This window comes from Sitophilus oryzae, unplaced genomic scaffold (genome assembly GCF_002938485.1).
Source record: "Sitophilus oryzae breed Bouriz unplaced genomic scaffold, Soryzae_2.0 scaffold_927_pilon_pilon, whole genome shotgun sequence".
Lineage (NCBI taxonomy): Eukaryota > Metazoa > Arthropoda > Insecta > Coleoptera > Curculionidae > Sitophilus > Sitophilus oryzae.
The window spans coordinates 45547-61374 of NW_022147558.1; the positions used below are offsets into that span (position 1 = coordinate 45547).

General features: G+C 31.7%; 1 protein-coding gene across 1 annotated transcript; it reads left to right on the forward strand.

The window, feature by feature from the left end:
- The first annotated feature begins 1219 nt into the window (after positions 1 to 1219).
- Positions 1220 to 5296, forward strand: LOC115890815 (cytochrome P450 6k1-like). Its single transcript, XM_030911165.1, is given in 4 exon segments — positions 1220 to 1225; positions 1314 to 1608; positions 1855 to 1991; positions 4931 to 5296. Coding segments are annotated over 4 exon segments (804 nt in total).
- The last annotated feature ends 10532 nt before the right edge of the window (positions 5297 to 15828 follow it).

The window sequence follows — 15828 nt, forward strand, 5'->3', positions numbered from 1 at the left end:
TGCAATAATAAAAATAAGACTAGTTTATACAGGGTGTCTAAAAATTTCTAGCTTGATTGAACTTTATGACTCTTATGACCTTACTTTATCCTTAAATCGCCAGATTATTTAAAAACATTAAAATGTTTGTGAAAGAGTAAGAATTGCTTAATTTTGCTTTAATTATTTCCATTCAACCATTAACTGATTATTTGGCTTAATTCATAAACAAAAAACGAGTAATTTGAGAACTAACACAGTTTCAAAACAGATTTCTTTTGTACATTTTTAAATTGTTTTTAATGCCGTTTTTTTGTTTCCAACTAGCAAAAATGAATATTGAACAGAAATATTGAACCGTGATTATACCGAATATACAGGGTGGTCCGAATTGTATTCGGACAACTTCGGCAGCATATTCTGCACAAAAAAAAAATATTAAAAAAAGTTGGTATAAATTTATGTCTTAAAATGCTTATTTTCGGAGATACATAGTGTAGAAATTTCATTTTTATTTGGATTATTTCCAAGTAATTTATGAACAAAGGTCGATATTTGTATGAAAATTGGTGAAAACACTTTTGTATTTATTTTTATCTGCAGAATTTGGCGGGAGCGTTCAGAAGTCGCTTTAGTAGAGTAATTAAAATACTTTGTGCTTATCAGTGTATTGTTATTACTTTAATATTTTACATTGTACTGATATGTAGGATTTATATAAATGTATTATGTTTGTAAATACATAATTAGAATGGCCTTTATCCTGGCATAAATAAAGATTTATTTATTTAATAAAAGAAATTTAGATTTTAAATCATTTAATATCAATAACTGATTATTATTACTTATAACTACTACAATAGAGACAGAACAATATTTCATAACTTTTGCTAATGCCATGATCACTTCTCAAAACGTACTTGACAGTGAAAAATATATAAACTACTTAGTTATCAGTATGATTACATCGGGTTTTCAAAAATTATAAATAACCAAACAAGCCTATCTAAACTTGCACAGTATAGTTTAGCGTTCCTAAATAAAATGTTGATTTACTTAGTATTTTACTTTTTGTTTTTTACGGAAAATTAAAGCACTCTTACTGAAAAAAAGACTCGGAGCGTATCAATTTGACACCGAATTCCTTTTGGTAACTTTAAAAACGAGTTGTTGGGCAAAACAAGCCTTTTCCTTGCTTTCAAAGATAAATACAAACAGCTGAAAGCCCTAAACCTGAAACATGGAGGTGTGTACATGTTGCTCAAACCAATATATGTACCAGTTGACTGGGATATATAAAAAGAATCTTCGTCAAGGACTTTCCATACTTCCAGGGTCACATGGACAATGCACACTTGAAAGATAACCTTGGCATGAACATTTTTGGTCTGTATGGTGATCCATGGAAGAAGCTGAGAGTCAAGCTGACTCCAATGTTTACTTCTGTTAAAATGAAGTTGATGTTTGAGACCTTAGTAGAGAAAACAAAGGGTTTGGAGGAATTAGCGAGACGTCACGTAAAAAATAACGAACCTCTAGCCATAAAAGAAGTTGTAGCTATGGATATAGTTGCTAGCTGTGGGTTTGGGATTGAGTCTAACTGTTTGATTGAAGCTGAAAACGAGCTCCGTAAGTACGGAGAAAAAGTTTTTGACTTGAAGCCTTGGAGGATGTTTATTCTTAATAGTGTTCCACGGTCTTTGCTAACTTTATGTTATCATCTAGGATTTAAAGCGTTTCCTAGAGACGTAAACCGATTTTTCACCAAAATAGTTCAATACACTATTCGCTACCGGGAACAAATGAAACTGTACAGAAACGACTTCATGCAGCTGCTGCTAGAGATGAAGAACTAAGAAAACTCAATCACCGAAGAAGAGATTATTGCACAATGTTTCACTTTCTTCGCCGCGGGCTACAAGACATCCCTAACCACCACAACTTTTGTTTTGTTTGAATTGTTCCAGAATCAAGAAATCCAGGAAAAACTGTTAAAGAAAAAGTCCTTTTTGGTATTTCCGTGATAAGTATTTATTAAACAAAAATCAAGTATATGGTTTAAAAGCTTTTAGATGACTGAATTACAGTTGGCAACAACCGTCGCAACAGAGAGTCGATTAACATAATGCTGGCTAAGCAATATACAAGGCTATCGCCAGACTTCGCAGTATTAAGATTAAAATGTACGTTATAAACGGTTGGTCCAAATTTCAGATACCCTATTATTATTATTGTTATAATTCTAACACTCCCACTTATTTGAAATTTGTCTCAACCAAATCTTAAGAACAAGCAAAACAGATAAATCAAGGTAATGTGCAATTTACGATAACATAAAATCATAATACATTTTACACTTTTACAATGTTGACAAGCAGGCGATTAAAAATTGCCTTTGTAAGCGGCTTCGTTAAAATATCCGCTAGTTGTTCACTTGAGCACACATAACTGACGGAAATATTGCCTTTTTCGCACTCATCCCGCACAAACAGTTTTACATCCATATGTTTTGTCCTGCTGTGGAGTTGATGAGCCTGGGTTAACTTTATCGCTGATTGGTTGTCCACAAGCATCTTCATCGTTGATGTTCATCGTTGATGTAGTAGTAGAGATTTAAGCCACAAAGCTTCTTTAACGCCAATAGCTAATGCAATGTACTCGGCCTCGGTGGTTGATTGGGCTACAACCGATTGCTTCTGGCTTTTCCATGTAATCGGGGCATTCGCAAGCATGAAGATGTATCCACTAATTGATTTTCTTGTATCTACACAACCAGCGTAGTCGGCGTCTGTATAACCGATAGCTTCAATGTTTTGGATTTTCGAATAAACAATCTTATAGTTCATTGTTTGTTTAAGATAACGGAAAATCCGTTTAACTGCTTGCCAATGTTCGTCTTTCCAATTATTTAGGAATCTACTCACTTGGTTGACAGCAAAACATATGTCCGGTCTGCTGACGGTTGCAAGAAAAATTAAAGATCCAACGGCCTCGCGATAAGGTACTTTTAAATTACAAACAGAGTCATTAGAAACGGCCGTCAAACGTATACCCGGTTCAGCTGGAATCGACAACGATTTTGCTGAGTTCATGTTAAATTTTTCGAGCATCCGCGAAACATAATGTTTTTGATGGATCGCGATAGTTCCTTTTTCAATGTCTTGTTCAATCTGAACGCCAACAAACTGCAAATTTTTATTGTCCATATTTACAGTAATTTTAAACATTTGCTTCAGAATTTTAATTAATTCACAAATCGCAGTTTCGGATGTTGACAATAAAAGTCCGTCGTCAACATATATTGCCAGATATACTTGCCAGAAACGACCGATAAATACACACATATCAGATTTCAATTGTTCAAATTTATATTGACTTAAAAATGAAACAAACTTACGGTTCCAGCATCGGGGGGATTGTTTTAGTCCGTAAAGGCTTTTGTTTAGTTTACATACCAGATCAGGTTGTTCTTCATTAACAAATCCTATTGGTTGTTTCATGTACACATTTTCGGTCAACTCACCATAGAGAAATGCGGTCTGCACGTCAAAATTCGCGATTCGTAGGTCTTTTTCTGCAGCTAGGGCAAGTAACACTCGAATCGAATCGTACCGAACTACCGGCGCGAATGTTTCTTGATAATCGATGCCTTTTTCTTGGGTATATCCACGTGCCACTAAACGCGCTTTATAACGTATCGGATTACGATCTGCGTCAGTCTTTACACGAAAAACCCACTTATTGTCAATTAATCGCGCACTTTGAGGCAACTTTTCCAAAGTCCACGTATTGTTGGATTCTAGGGCATCCATTTCTTCTCTCATTGCGGTTTCCCACTTCTAGAGTCTTCACTTTTCATAGCCTTCTCGTATGAATCTGGTTCTAGAATGGAACAATTTGCATAGTAATCTGGAGGTCTTAGAGTATTTCGGTCTCTTAATTGTCTTACTTCAATATTTTTCATTGTTGGTAGCATCAAAGTATCCTTCAATTTCGAAGTCTTCGTCACTGTTTTCAACACTTTCTTCTGTTGAAGTCCTATCTTCTTCGCTTTCATTTTCTTCTTCTGGTAGTAGAATATTTTCTGGCTGAATATCTTCATTCTCGTTGTCAATCTTCAAATTTTTGACCATGTCCTGATGAGCAGTTTTCTTGATGGCATTACAGTTTACATGACCAAGTCTATCATGCCACAATTTCAGCGAATTGTTAACGTTACTTGCGTTGCACTCCGGTGGCATTTTTACGCGGAAGTTCATCACCCACAAATCGCCACTTCGCGTACCGAAACACGATAAGTTTCCATCCCTGTCGCGAAACTCACAGCGATTTTTAGACGAATGGAAAGTAAAATTACGATCGGTCATTACTCCCACTGAAAATAGACTTCTTCTCAGTTCTGGGATGTAGAGGACATTGTAGATTGTTCGATTGATCCACTGACCTTCGACAAGAGCTTCGATATTTATTGTTCCTGTTCCAGCTGCTGCAATCCTTTTGTCATTGGCGATTTGGACATGTAATGGTTGTGAAAGGGGTTTCAGTTCCGCAAACCACTCACGTTCACTAGTCATGTGAACGCTCGCCCCAGAGTCACAAATCCATTCAGTTTTCTTCATCCTTGCACTCGCTGAATACGATGCTGAAATATGGTTTAAAAGCTTTTAGATGACTGAATTACAGTTGGCAACAACCGTCGCAACAGAGAGTCGATTAACATAATGCTGGCTAAGCAATATACAAGGCTATCGCCAGACTTCGCAGTATTAAGCTTAAAATGTACGTTATAAACGGTTGGTCCAAATTTCAGATACCCTATTATTATTATTGTTATAATTCTAACAAAAATTAAGAACGGAAATTAAGGATATCCTGGAGAGAAACGAAGGAGCGATGACGTACGATGCCATAATGGAAATGACGTACCTATCTTGAAATGGTTATTGACGAGACCCTAAGAAAGTACCCTCCAGTACCAATGATTCCCCGATTCTGCACGAATGATTATCAAGTTCCTGGTACAGATGTATTAATTAAAAAAGGAACCCAGGTTCAAATTCCAGTTTAGGGCCTTCAAACCGTTTCGGAATATTCTCCAAACCCGGAAAATTTCGACCCGGAAAATTGTAGTGCGGAAAATAAGTCCAGAATCCCGGAAATGGCTTTTATACCTTTCGGAGAAGGTCCTAGGTTATGCCTCGGTTTGCGATTTGGAAAGTTACAGAGCAAAGTTGCTCTGGTGAGTTTGTTGAGGAACTTTAAGTTTACTCTGAGTGAAAAACTCAAAGTCCTGTTGAGTTTGAGAAAGTGGGTATAATTTTAACTGTTGAAGGGGATGTATGGTTGATTGCAACTGAAATTTAAAGAGAAAATGTTTGAATATTATTATTTTTTTTTCTTTGATACGATTATATTGCTACTTTGTATATAAAAAATTTGAAAATTAAAATGTACTTATATGTATTATCTTTATGGCAGTATATCTAGACAAAAAATATTATAAATCTGAAAAAATAATATAGTATTTTATAGCAGCTATAAAAATTAAGCAGATAATTTTGTTACAAACTTTCCAATGTATTTTGAATTAGTTATTATTTTTTATCCAAGCTAGGAAAATATATATTTTGCCGTTTAATATTTATTAACCCATCTAACCAAATAAAGATAAAAGAATACACAATGCACATGCGCGCGTGCACAGAAAACGAAAGTATTGGCTGTTTGCCTTAAGAAGGTTATAATTCCTTAATAAAGATAAGGATAGCTTGACTAAAATTATCATTGTTTTACATTCCCCAGCCGTCTTTGACGCCGTTTTTTTTATCGTATGGTATTTAACAATGTTAAAAGCATCTTAAAAACATCCGTGAGTATGGAAGCCCTAGGTATATTGTACGAATTTTTATTCAAACCGATTTAATGCTCATGTAATGCGTTCGTTGCTCGTGAAAATTTTAACAGAAACGACCTTCACGCTAAAACTAATGCAAATTCGTACAGACTTACATTATAAAAATTACTATTTGATTGAGATGTAGGTCGTATGAGATCACTTACATCTTTTCGCGCAATAGAATGTAAACGACAATGATTTTTCTCTCGTATTTTACCGCTGAAACATTTGAAATTGGTACTCCAAATAAAAAAAAAACATTTTTTAATTCTCAATCTAATAGAAAAATAATGTAGAGGGTGTTAAAAGAAGAAAAATTATTTTATATTTTAGAAAGTTTGGCGTAGAATTTTGAACATCCTGTATGATTTAAGATTACGATATTTAAAGTAAGTACAGACCATCTAAAGTAAGTATCTAATATAGTTTTGATTTTTTGATTTCAGGACAGTTCTTGTATTTTTAATATATTTTTTTTATTTATTAATATCTCTGAAACTATTAAAATATATTTACTCATATCTTAGGTTTATGTAAAATAATCTGAAAGGAAGCTAAAAATGCAATAATATACAGGGTCATTTAAAAAAATCTCCCCGCTCCACTCACACATTTTTGAATCACTGTAGAAGTTTTTTATTCTAGGATCTACAGATGCCCGATGCATTATTACCCTGTATGTATACGTAAACGGAAACATAGCTGATTTTGTATGTAAGATATCCCCAATAATTACCTATCTCGGTGCTGTTTATATTTACCTTTATTTACCATTGTATGTAATTATATAGCAGAACAAGGACATTTGACTCGGTGCGACGGGAGATCGTACCAAAGATCGTACTAACTAGCCTAGATGTGAAAAAAAATCAGTATTTGTTGTGTTAGATTCGCGAAATTATTGCACGGTGATATAAATAAAAAAACAACTGTTTTTAAACACTGCTATTGTGTAAGATTGTGCTAAAAGTCAGTGCTAAAAGATTTAATTGAATAGAAATAGGTGAAAATGGTTTTTTTGTTGTTATAGGATTTATAGGTAAGTTTCGTATGTAATATATGATAAATCTATTTTTAAAACGACCCATTTATTAGCACCAAGTAATAATAATGTAAGTAATAAAAATAAACTTGTATAAGCATACGGCGGAGTACCGAGTCTGTGGTTGGTTCCTTGTGAAACATCGGTATCGTTGAGATAAAGTAATACTCTCATTAAATTTGATAGATATCTTAAAGTAATATTATAAAAGAATTATAAGCTGCATTAATAAAAAAACTATTGAAAAATTTAAACTAATTGTTAATGTACTGTGTGTCTCATTTTCGTGTGTTTTATGTAGAGGGTTATCATTTATGAGTATAGATACAAAAATGCGGTTTTCACATCACTATGCTACTTTCTTATGAAACTAAATATACTACACATATATTTGGGCCTAGCCTTAGAAAACGTACAAAAGAAATATTTTTTTTTGTTTTCCGAAATATCTAACAACGAATATCTTTGGAACAAAAAGTGCCAGTCTCAAAAACGAAACGGTTCTGTAAAGTACACCTTTAGGAGTACAACATAATTACCAAATAAGCAAAATCAATTTTCCAAAATTTTTCGAAAAAATACCTCGGCACCCCCCTGTCGATTTTCTCAAAAACCAAAATGTCTCAGATCGCAACTAAAATATTCTTAATAGTAGTTAATTTTACGTTGAATTGACTACCGCACACCGTTTTCCGATATCTCCAAGAGATCTTGAGTTTTTTAGAAAATCTACAAAACAAATATTTTTTTCTGTTTTCCGGAATATTTAACAAGGAATTTTGGAACAAAAAGTGCCAGTCCTCAAAAACGAAACGGTTCTGTAAAGTACACCTTGTATCTTAGTTATCTTATAACTTTTCGAAAATATGAAAACTGTGTCCCGTAGAGTTTCTCACGTAGAATCCATTGGCGTAACTAGTTTTTCTCCGAGAGCTGTCGTTTTCTAAGTATGACTCAAATTTATGTTTTTAAAAGGGACAGTATATTATTTTTCTCTACACTGTATATCTATTTGCCTTCTTATGCGTTTGCTAATAAAATTACATACCCTATATTTATTTTTGTAAAGAACGTAAAAATGCATTAAATAAAATGAAAATACCCTTCTTATAAACTAGGTTTCAAATTATTAACGATTAACTTACTAAGTTAAGAAATGCATTTTCACCGTATTTATGAAAATAAGTATAGAATACATATATTATTATTTTTAGAAAGCTTATGACAAGGCAAGTAAAATAAAAAAATATATATACAGGATGTCCCATTTAAAAAAAAAACATGAATTTGAGTCATATTTCGGAAATAACAGCTCTCGACAAACTAACTAGTTACGCCACTGGTTTCTACGTAAAATACTCTACAGGACTCAGTTTTCACTTTTGAAAAAATGCAACATTTTCAAACTGGCCCTGTATTTCAGAAACCAAAGGGGCTAGGACAAATCTGTGAGTAGCATCTTTAGTTTCATAAGAAAGTAACATAGTAATGTGAAAACTGCATCTTTGTATTTTGTATCTCTACTCATAAACGAGACTCATACCTCATAAAACACATAACCCCATAAAACACACGAAAATGGTATACCCTGTATACTTGCTGTACATTACGTAAGCTATTTCACTAATAAGATCATTTATTATTAAGTAAAATCAATGACTTTTTCTCATATTATCATTCTTTTAGAATATAGGTAAAGGTTTGATAATTTAGTAGTAATTAAAATATAAAAAAAAATCATCTCAGTTAAATTTGATAAAATATAATAATGCATTAAAAAAATAATTCTATTTAGAGTCATTATAAATTGGGTGTGTAATATTGTTAATATTAGAATTACACCTACATATCATTTTTTATTCAGCAGGATTTCATCATATGCAGTTAAAATTACTTCATACGTTTTACTCATATTTATACGTGAGGTTTTTCGTTTGAAAACAATCATACTTCTCGTTTAATTTAACAATAATGAATGCAATAAATAAAAATTCTCAGTATGGTTGAAATTTTTCAAAGTTCCTAAAATCAAAAGGCGTTTCTGTGGTAATATTTCGATTTCATTCTTTGATAGACGGTTCTAATTAATTTTAATTAACTGCATATTTTTTGCTATGGTTATCACATTTTCCGATAACTATTATAACTCTTGCCTTAGCATTGAACTAAATAAATTTTGTGCTTCTTTAACATTTCAAAACGGCAAAAAATATGACGTTTTTCCATAGCAACTGTTAAAATTGCCTTATATCTATCAAAAATAGTAGATAATATAGTACTTTAACCGCAAAGTAGATTAAATGATAGCGAAGATAGGTTAAAAACTTTATTTCTTCTCGCACGTTTTTTTAATTGCTTCCATTTTGAATTTTTTTATTCCTTTTCATAAGTTATTCGGGATTCAAATGGAAGTAGTTTTGATATGGCGTTTGTCGCCTCAGCCTGAATATCTGTTGGTAATTTACTTATTTCGTTTTGAGGCTTTTCTGGCTCCAATTCAATCAGCAATCGACACGAAAGAGAATTAAACAATATTGACTCAAAACTGACAACTAAAGAGACTAAGCTTTATTTATTTGTCAAATTACATGAAACCAACGCCAACCCAACTAATATTTTTCTACTCGTAATAAATTCCTTGAAATAATAATTTCTGGATATTTTTTTAAAACGTAACTGGCTATGGAAAAAAATATTGTTTTATACACGACGATAAAATTGCATTGTCGTCTTCCGAAATTAATCTTTTCCCGGTCGACGATAAAATACCATTTTATCGTCTTGTATATAAAGTAACTATAGGTAATTAAACTTTAGTCAATAACAATCTATGAAAGAATGATATCGCAATGATATTACTTAGACACGCCTTTTGATTTTTCGAACTTCTGAAACGGTATGAAAATTTGGAAAAGTATAAACGAGATTAACCATTTTAGAAGAAGCAAATGTTTTTATTAAGAATGCGTTTTTTTCGAAATGTCAATAATAAAAAAGTGTTTCCTCTCGTAAAGGAAATTCGGGGACATACTGTATAGTATATCCTCTTGATTAATAGAAATTAGTATTATTGCTTCATCTAGAACAAAGTTACAGAAGGTTCAAAAATGCCGATAGTTGAAATAGGAATAATATGAAAACGGTATAAGTTTAAGTCCAAAATTAATATTTTTTAAAGCGTCTTTCTTGCTAATTTTTAGTTCTTTTCAATGCATTATTTTGGAAAAAAATATTATAATGGAATCGAGAACAATGGTACTATATGGTAAATTCAGAAAATTAAAGCATTTCGTTAGGAATATATGCGCGGCATTATTGCATATACCTACATTGAATAATAGAAATTATTTTACTAACGACTAACCACGCCAAACGTTTGTTATATTTTAGTTGCGGTTTCTATCAGATTTAGCGAATTTATTTACGTTAATTGGTTTTTAACAATCGATTAAAGCTAACGAAGCAGTGGCGTGTATAAAATTAATAGATTTAATTAACAAATAGTTTTTGATTAATAAATTTGTGATGAATTGTTTCAAGTGTGGTTTGTTTTGCAAACAGAAGAGGGGGACTTATAAGTAAGTACTTTGAATTTTAGTGTTTTAGTGTTAAAATTAAAAACGTATACCCGCCCATGCTAAAATATGTCAATAAAAAGTTGGTAGGCAGTTCTTTTAGTTTCAAAGTAAAGGAATTTTTTCAATTTTATTTTATCTCAAAAACTGCGACTTTGACTGATTTTGATGTTATTACTAATTTTGTTGCAAATATTATTCCTAATCTTAAATTGAAAGCCGCGTTTCGCTAGCTACTGTAATTTTTGGAGTTACGATTTTTTAAAAATTTTAACCCCCTCCCACACCCCCTTACCAACCCCCCACCCCCACCAAAAACTAATGGCCAGATTCTCGGGTGCCACAGTATTTTTGTGCCAAATTTGGTTAAAATCGGTTTAGCGGACAGACAGACAGACAGACACCATGAAAATATTTTGTATTTGGGTCATTTTGACCCAAATAACTCATTTTGAGTGAAATTAAAAAAACTTTTTTTTCCGATCTTAATAGCCTACCATACCTGTTGGTATGGTCGGCTAAAAATATAAATGTAAAAATATCAAATGTCATTTAAATGAATGTTTACTGGAGGCATACTTTCACCTATCATTCACACTAAAGCAGTATGATTCAAAGTTCCTGAAAGAATAATGAACACATTTTCAGTGAATGAAAATAATCAGTATATTCATAATTTCAGTGAAACTGAAAGCTACTTTTATTTTCTACAAAGGAAGTAATCTTAGCCGTAAAATTATGAAAATTTTTAGCATTTGTTGTTGGTGGCGCACATCATTCTCCTCGGTTAATTTTACAAAAACGGAAAGATGTAGAAACAACATATTTTATGGGTATATGTTGGAATACAATGTGGATAATTTAAAATTATATTGAAATGTACAGGGTGGGTCAAATTCGACGCTTTTAAATGGAAACACCCTTTTCTATAGGAGATTCCATAGGAGACAAAAACTAATATCGGTGTCTGGAGCTCAATTTTTGTCAAAAACATGATGGCGAAAACCGCATATCGATATCTGTTACCGTTTCGGAGTTACGGGGTGTTTTTCAAAAATATGCATTTTTAACAAATCGCTGTAACTTTTTTCCTATCGAAAATTTTGAATTTTTATGAAAACATTTCCAAAGAATCTTTTTACGTAGAATTTAATGGTTTATGTATATTTTTTTAAAAATTAATAATTTAAGAATTATCAACAGAAAATTTGATTTTTTATATGGGACACCCTGTATATTTTTAATTTATTGAAAATAATTTAAAATTACCTTTCCAAAAATATAACACACTTTATATTTTGCTTGGTTCCTCTTCGAGATATAGAGTATATAAAAATTCGCCCGCTTTAAATAAGTAGGCTTTGAACGGCACCGGCTGTAATGCAAAGAAATTCTAGCTGTGAGCATCAATTAAACCGAAAATAATATTTGCTATGAGAGATGCAGAATTTTATAACAAATTAAAATATATTTAACCAACATCAACACATTTAAACTATATCTAATAACAATAAAAATAAATAGCAAACCAAGACATGAGATTTTGCTACAGGTGTTCGACATATCGACTCTCTTCTATTATGGACAGACGGGACCGTTTTTGAACATTCATCGCGGAATTCATTAACTCAGTGAGGGTGAATAACTGCTAAGTATTTCTAATTCTTGTCTAGATTATACGGAAGAATAAAGAATTTTTATTCTTCCGCAAATATATCCATAGGATTAGATCCATGGGCATTTAAGTCAGGCGGCCTCGACGGCCAACGGCTGGGATCTTGGTTAGCTATACAATTATTATTCTTGAAATTGGCTGCAAAAAATTGTTGATAACTTCAGCGTTCAGAGGCGGTGCGTCGTCTTGCTGGAAAAATATGTTTTCGAGTTCCATTAAGGGCATATCATCAATAAGGGGTCCAAAGCCTACTAGTTAAAAGTGGCGAACTTTTAAAAATTCTGTATTTCGAAGGGTTAGGTTATAACAAAATGTCAAGTGTGCTATATTTTTGGAAAGGTAATTTTAAATTCTTTTCAGTTAATTAAAAATATAGAGGGTGTCCCAAATAAAAAATCAAATTTTCTGTTGATAACTCTTAAAATATTAATTTTAAAAAAATTATACTTAAACCATTAAATTCTACGTAAAAAGGTGCTTTCGAAATGTTTTCATAGAAATACAAAATTTTCCATAGCAAAAAAGTTACAGCGATTTGTTAAAAATGCACATTTTTGAAAAACACCCCGAAACTCCGAAACGGTAACAGATATTGATGTGCGGTTTTCACCATCATGTTTTTGATGAAAATTGAGCTCCAGACAGCGATATTAGTTTTCGTCTATCTCCTATAGAAAAGGGTGTTTCCATTTAAAAGCGTCGAATTTGACTCACCCTGTACAGGGTGTGTCAGAATTAAAATCCATACCAATGTTATATTTTTTCTTATGGAACATCCCGTATTTTATTTCATTTTTGGATTCTAGGACATAAAATAAAGCATTTATTATAAGGCTTTAATATGTCTAAAAGCTTTGGTTTTTAAGATATTTAAATATGCATGCTATAATACAGGGTGTCCCAGAAATCAGTGCAAATATTTTAAGGGGTGGTATATCTCGATAAATGAAACATATATTTTCTCTCTATCATTTTTCACATAAGTCCAAAATAACGGAATTATTTTACTTTGAACATTTCCAAAAAAAAATGATTTTTTGCAAAAATTTTGAGAACCACTGGATCTTTTCTGGATTTTCTTTCTTGTAAATTTAATCTACTACCTATGTTGCCATATTGTCAAGAAATTATGTTTTTTAACTAAAAACTAAAAAAAATTTCAAAAAATTTTTCAAAAAATTCCGAATTTTCAAAAAAAAAATAGGAATGTATTAATTATTGTATTATTATAGGCGTGTTTCTGGGGTTGAACTATACTACCAGTTAAAATATTTGCACTTATTTCTGGGACACCCTGTATAACTTGCATTGAAAAAGAATCAGCAACAAAGTTTCTGTAGTTTCCCTAATTTCGTTATTGGTAAGAATGTGTAAATAACAATATTTTAATCTATGATAAGAAATATTAGAAATTCTATTTAATAATTCCTTTAGTCTTAAGTGTTTGATTATTTAGTTTATTGTGCTATACAGTGTCCCACATAAAGTTGTTCTCGGGTATTTCTCAAACTTAATATCTCAAGTAATAAATTCCTAAAAAATTGGATTACTGATCGAATTCTGAAAAACTTTATTTGAAAAAGTTGACTATTTTTAATTTTTCGCCGTCTCAATTCTTCGAAATTGCCGTCATTTTAAACCAATAGCGAACGCTCTCGAGGTAGAGGCAAAAATAACTGATGATAGTTCGTTTTCAAGTCAATTATATAGATGTTTAGTGCTCATTAGATTGGAGGCCATCTTTAAATAAGAATCCAATATGTACAATTGTCAATTTCATTATATGTATTTATTTTTTTGTTATTTACCAGCCCTAACAACTATATGTTGGGACAAGGTCTTTTTTTGCAATAAAAATAGTAATTTGTTAAAACGACTAAATTTATTTTGTTTATTATTCTAAATTTAAACATTACAATATGATCTAGACAATTTTACTATATTTTTATAACATTGCAAACAAATCACTTTTGATAATAGCTTATTTTGACAAAATCAAGCCAAATTTGCTGACAACTATATATTGGGACAGCACAACAAGAAATTTGTTTAATACGGAGTTACATCACTTCTCGCCTTAACAACTGCCTGAACTCTTAATGGCATTGTATTTACCACAGATTGGCACATTTGAGGAGAAAAATTATCCCAAATTTCCTGCAGTTTTGTCCGCAAATCAAAAATTGTTCATTGAGGGTGGTTTCTTAAATATTGTTTCATTTTATGCCACACAGTTTCTATAACAATGAGGTCCGGACTACTTGAAGGAATAAATAAATAAATGCCTTTATTGTCAAAAAAATTTTCAATTTGTAGACAAAGGTAAACTAATAAACAAAGTAAAAAAACAAGGTACACAAACAAACAAACAAAAGATAATACAAAACATTATACAAATAATATTGTCAGTCTTATTGTTAAAACGAACATTTATAAATGTTTATAATGTCAAAGAGGGATAGATGGGATAGAACTTTTATATTATTATTACCGAACCAATTTTTAGTTGATCTTGCTGAATGGCACGATGCTCCATCTTGTTGGAAAATATAGTCTTCGTTTGGAAACAATTCTTGAACACTAGGCAAAAGTGAGGTCCTCAAGAATATGTTGATATTTTTGGGCGTTAACAGTGCCATCTATAAAATTTAATTTGCCCAAACCTCTTGCTGACATGCAACCCCAAACCATAATCCCCTTAGGAAATTTAACAACCCTCTTTAAGCAATCTTTATGAAAGGCTTCTGCTTTATGTAGTATTATTCGTTTTCGATGATCTCCCACGCAAACATCAAATTTAGACTCAGCGCTAAATATGACCTTATTCCAATCATTTTGTGTCCACGATAATTTAGATTTTGCCCAATTGTAGCGATTTTTTATTTGAATTTCTATCAGTAGCGGTTTTTCTTTGGCCTAAATAAGAATTTGTATCAATAATCTTCAGGTAATTGATTATCCACACAAAATAAAGTTTGCCTTGTAAAACCCCAGACCGCATTTGTGGATATATTTTCGGCAACATTCTCTCTTGATATATTTACACCAGTTACAGTATTCCATTTAACTGTTACTTCGCGGGTAGAAGTACTTGCAAATTTTTACTAAATTTCGTAAATCTCTCTGAGATACAACTTTGGCCTTCCCGAACTTTTACCTCTAACGTCTACGTTGGCAGATTCGCCGTATTTTTTTATTATATTAAAGACCGTGGTTTTTGGAATACTTAAATCATCAGAAATTTTTCGAATTGTTTTTCCTGTACTGTATTGACGATTGATAATTTCGCGTAGTTTTTGATTTGTAGCTTTTCCACTGACCATTACTTTGGATAAAATTAACAAAATTGAAAATTAAAAAAAATTAAATTTCTTACAGTAAATCTCACTACTCAAAGTATCGTGTCGTGTGACTTACAAGCTGTCAATGCTGAAGTAAACAGTTTGCGACATTTGTGACGTTTATAGCAAAGCCGCCTATGATGATATTAATTATTTAAAAATACTTGTCCCAACATTTAGTTGTCAGCAAATTTGTCCTTTTATGATCAAAATCCGCTACTATAAATATGGATTGATTTACAAATTATACAAATTACATATTTAAAAAATTAAACATATATTTTTCAGTCATTTTGAAAAACCAGGGCAATAATTCCATA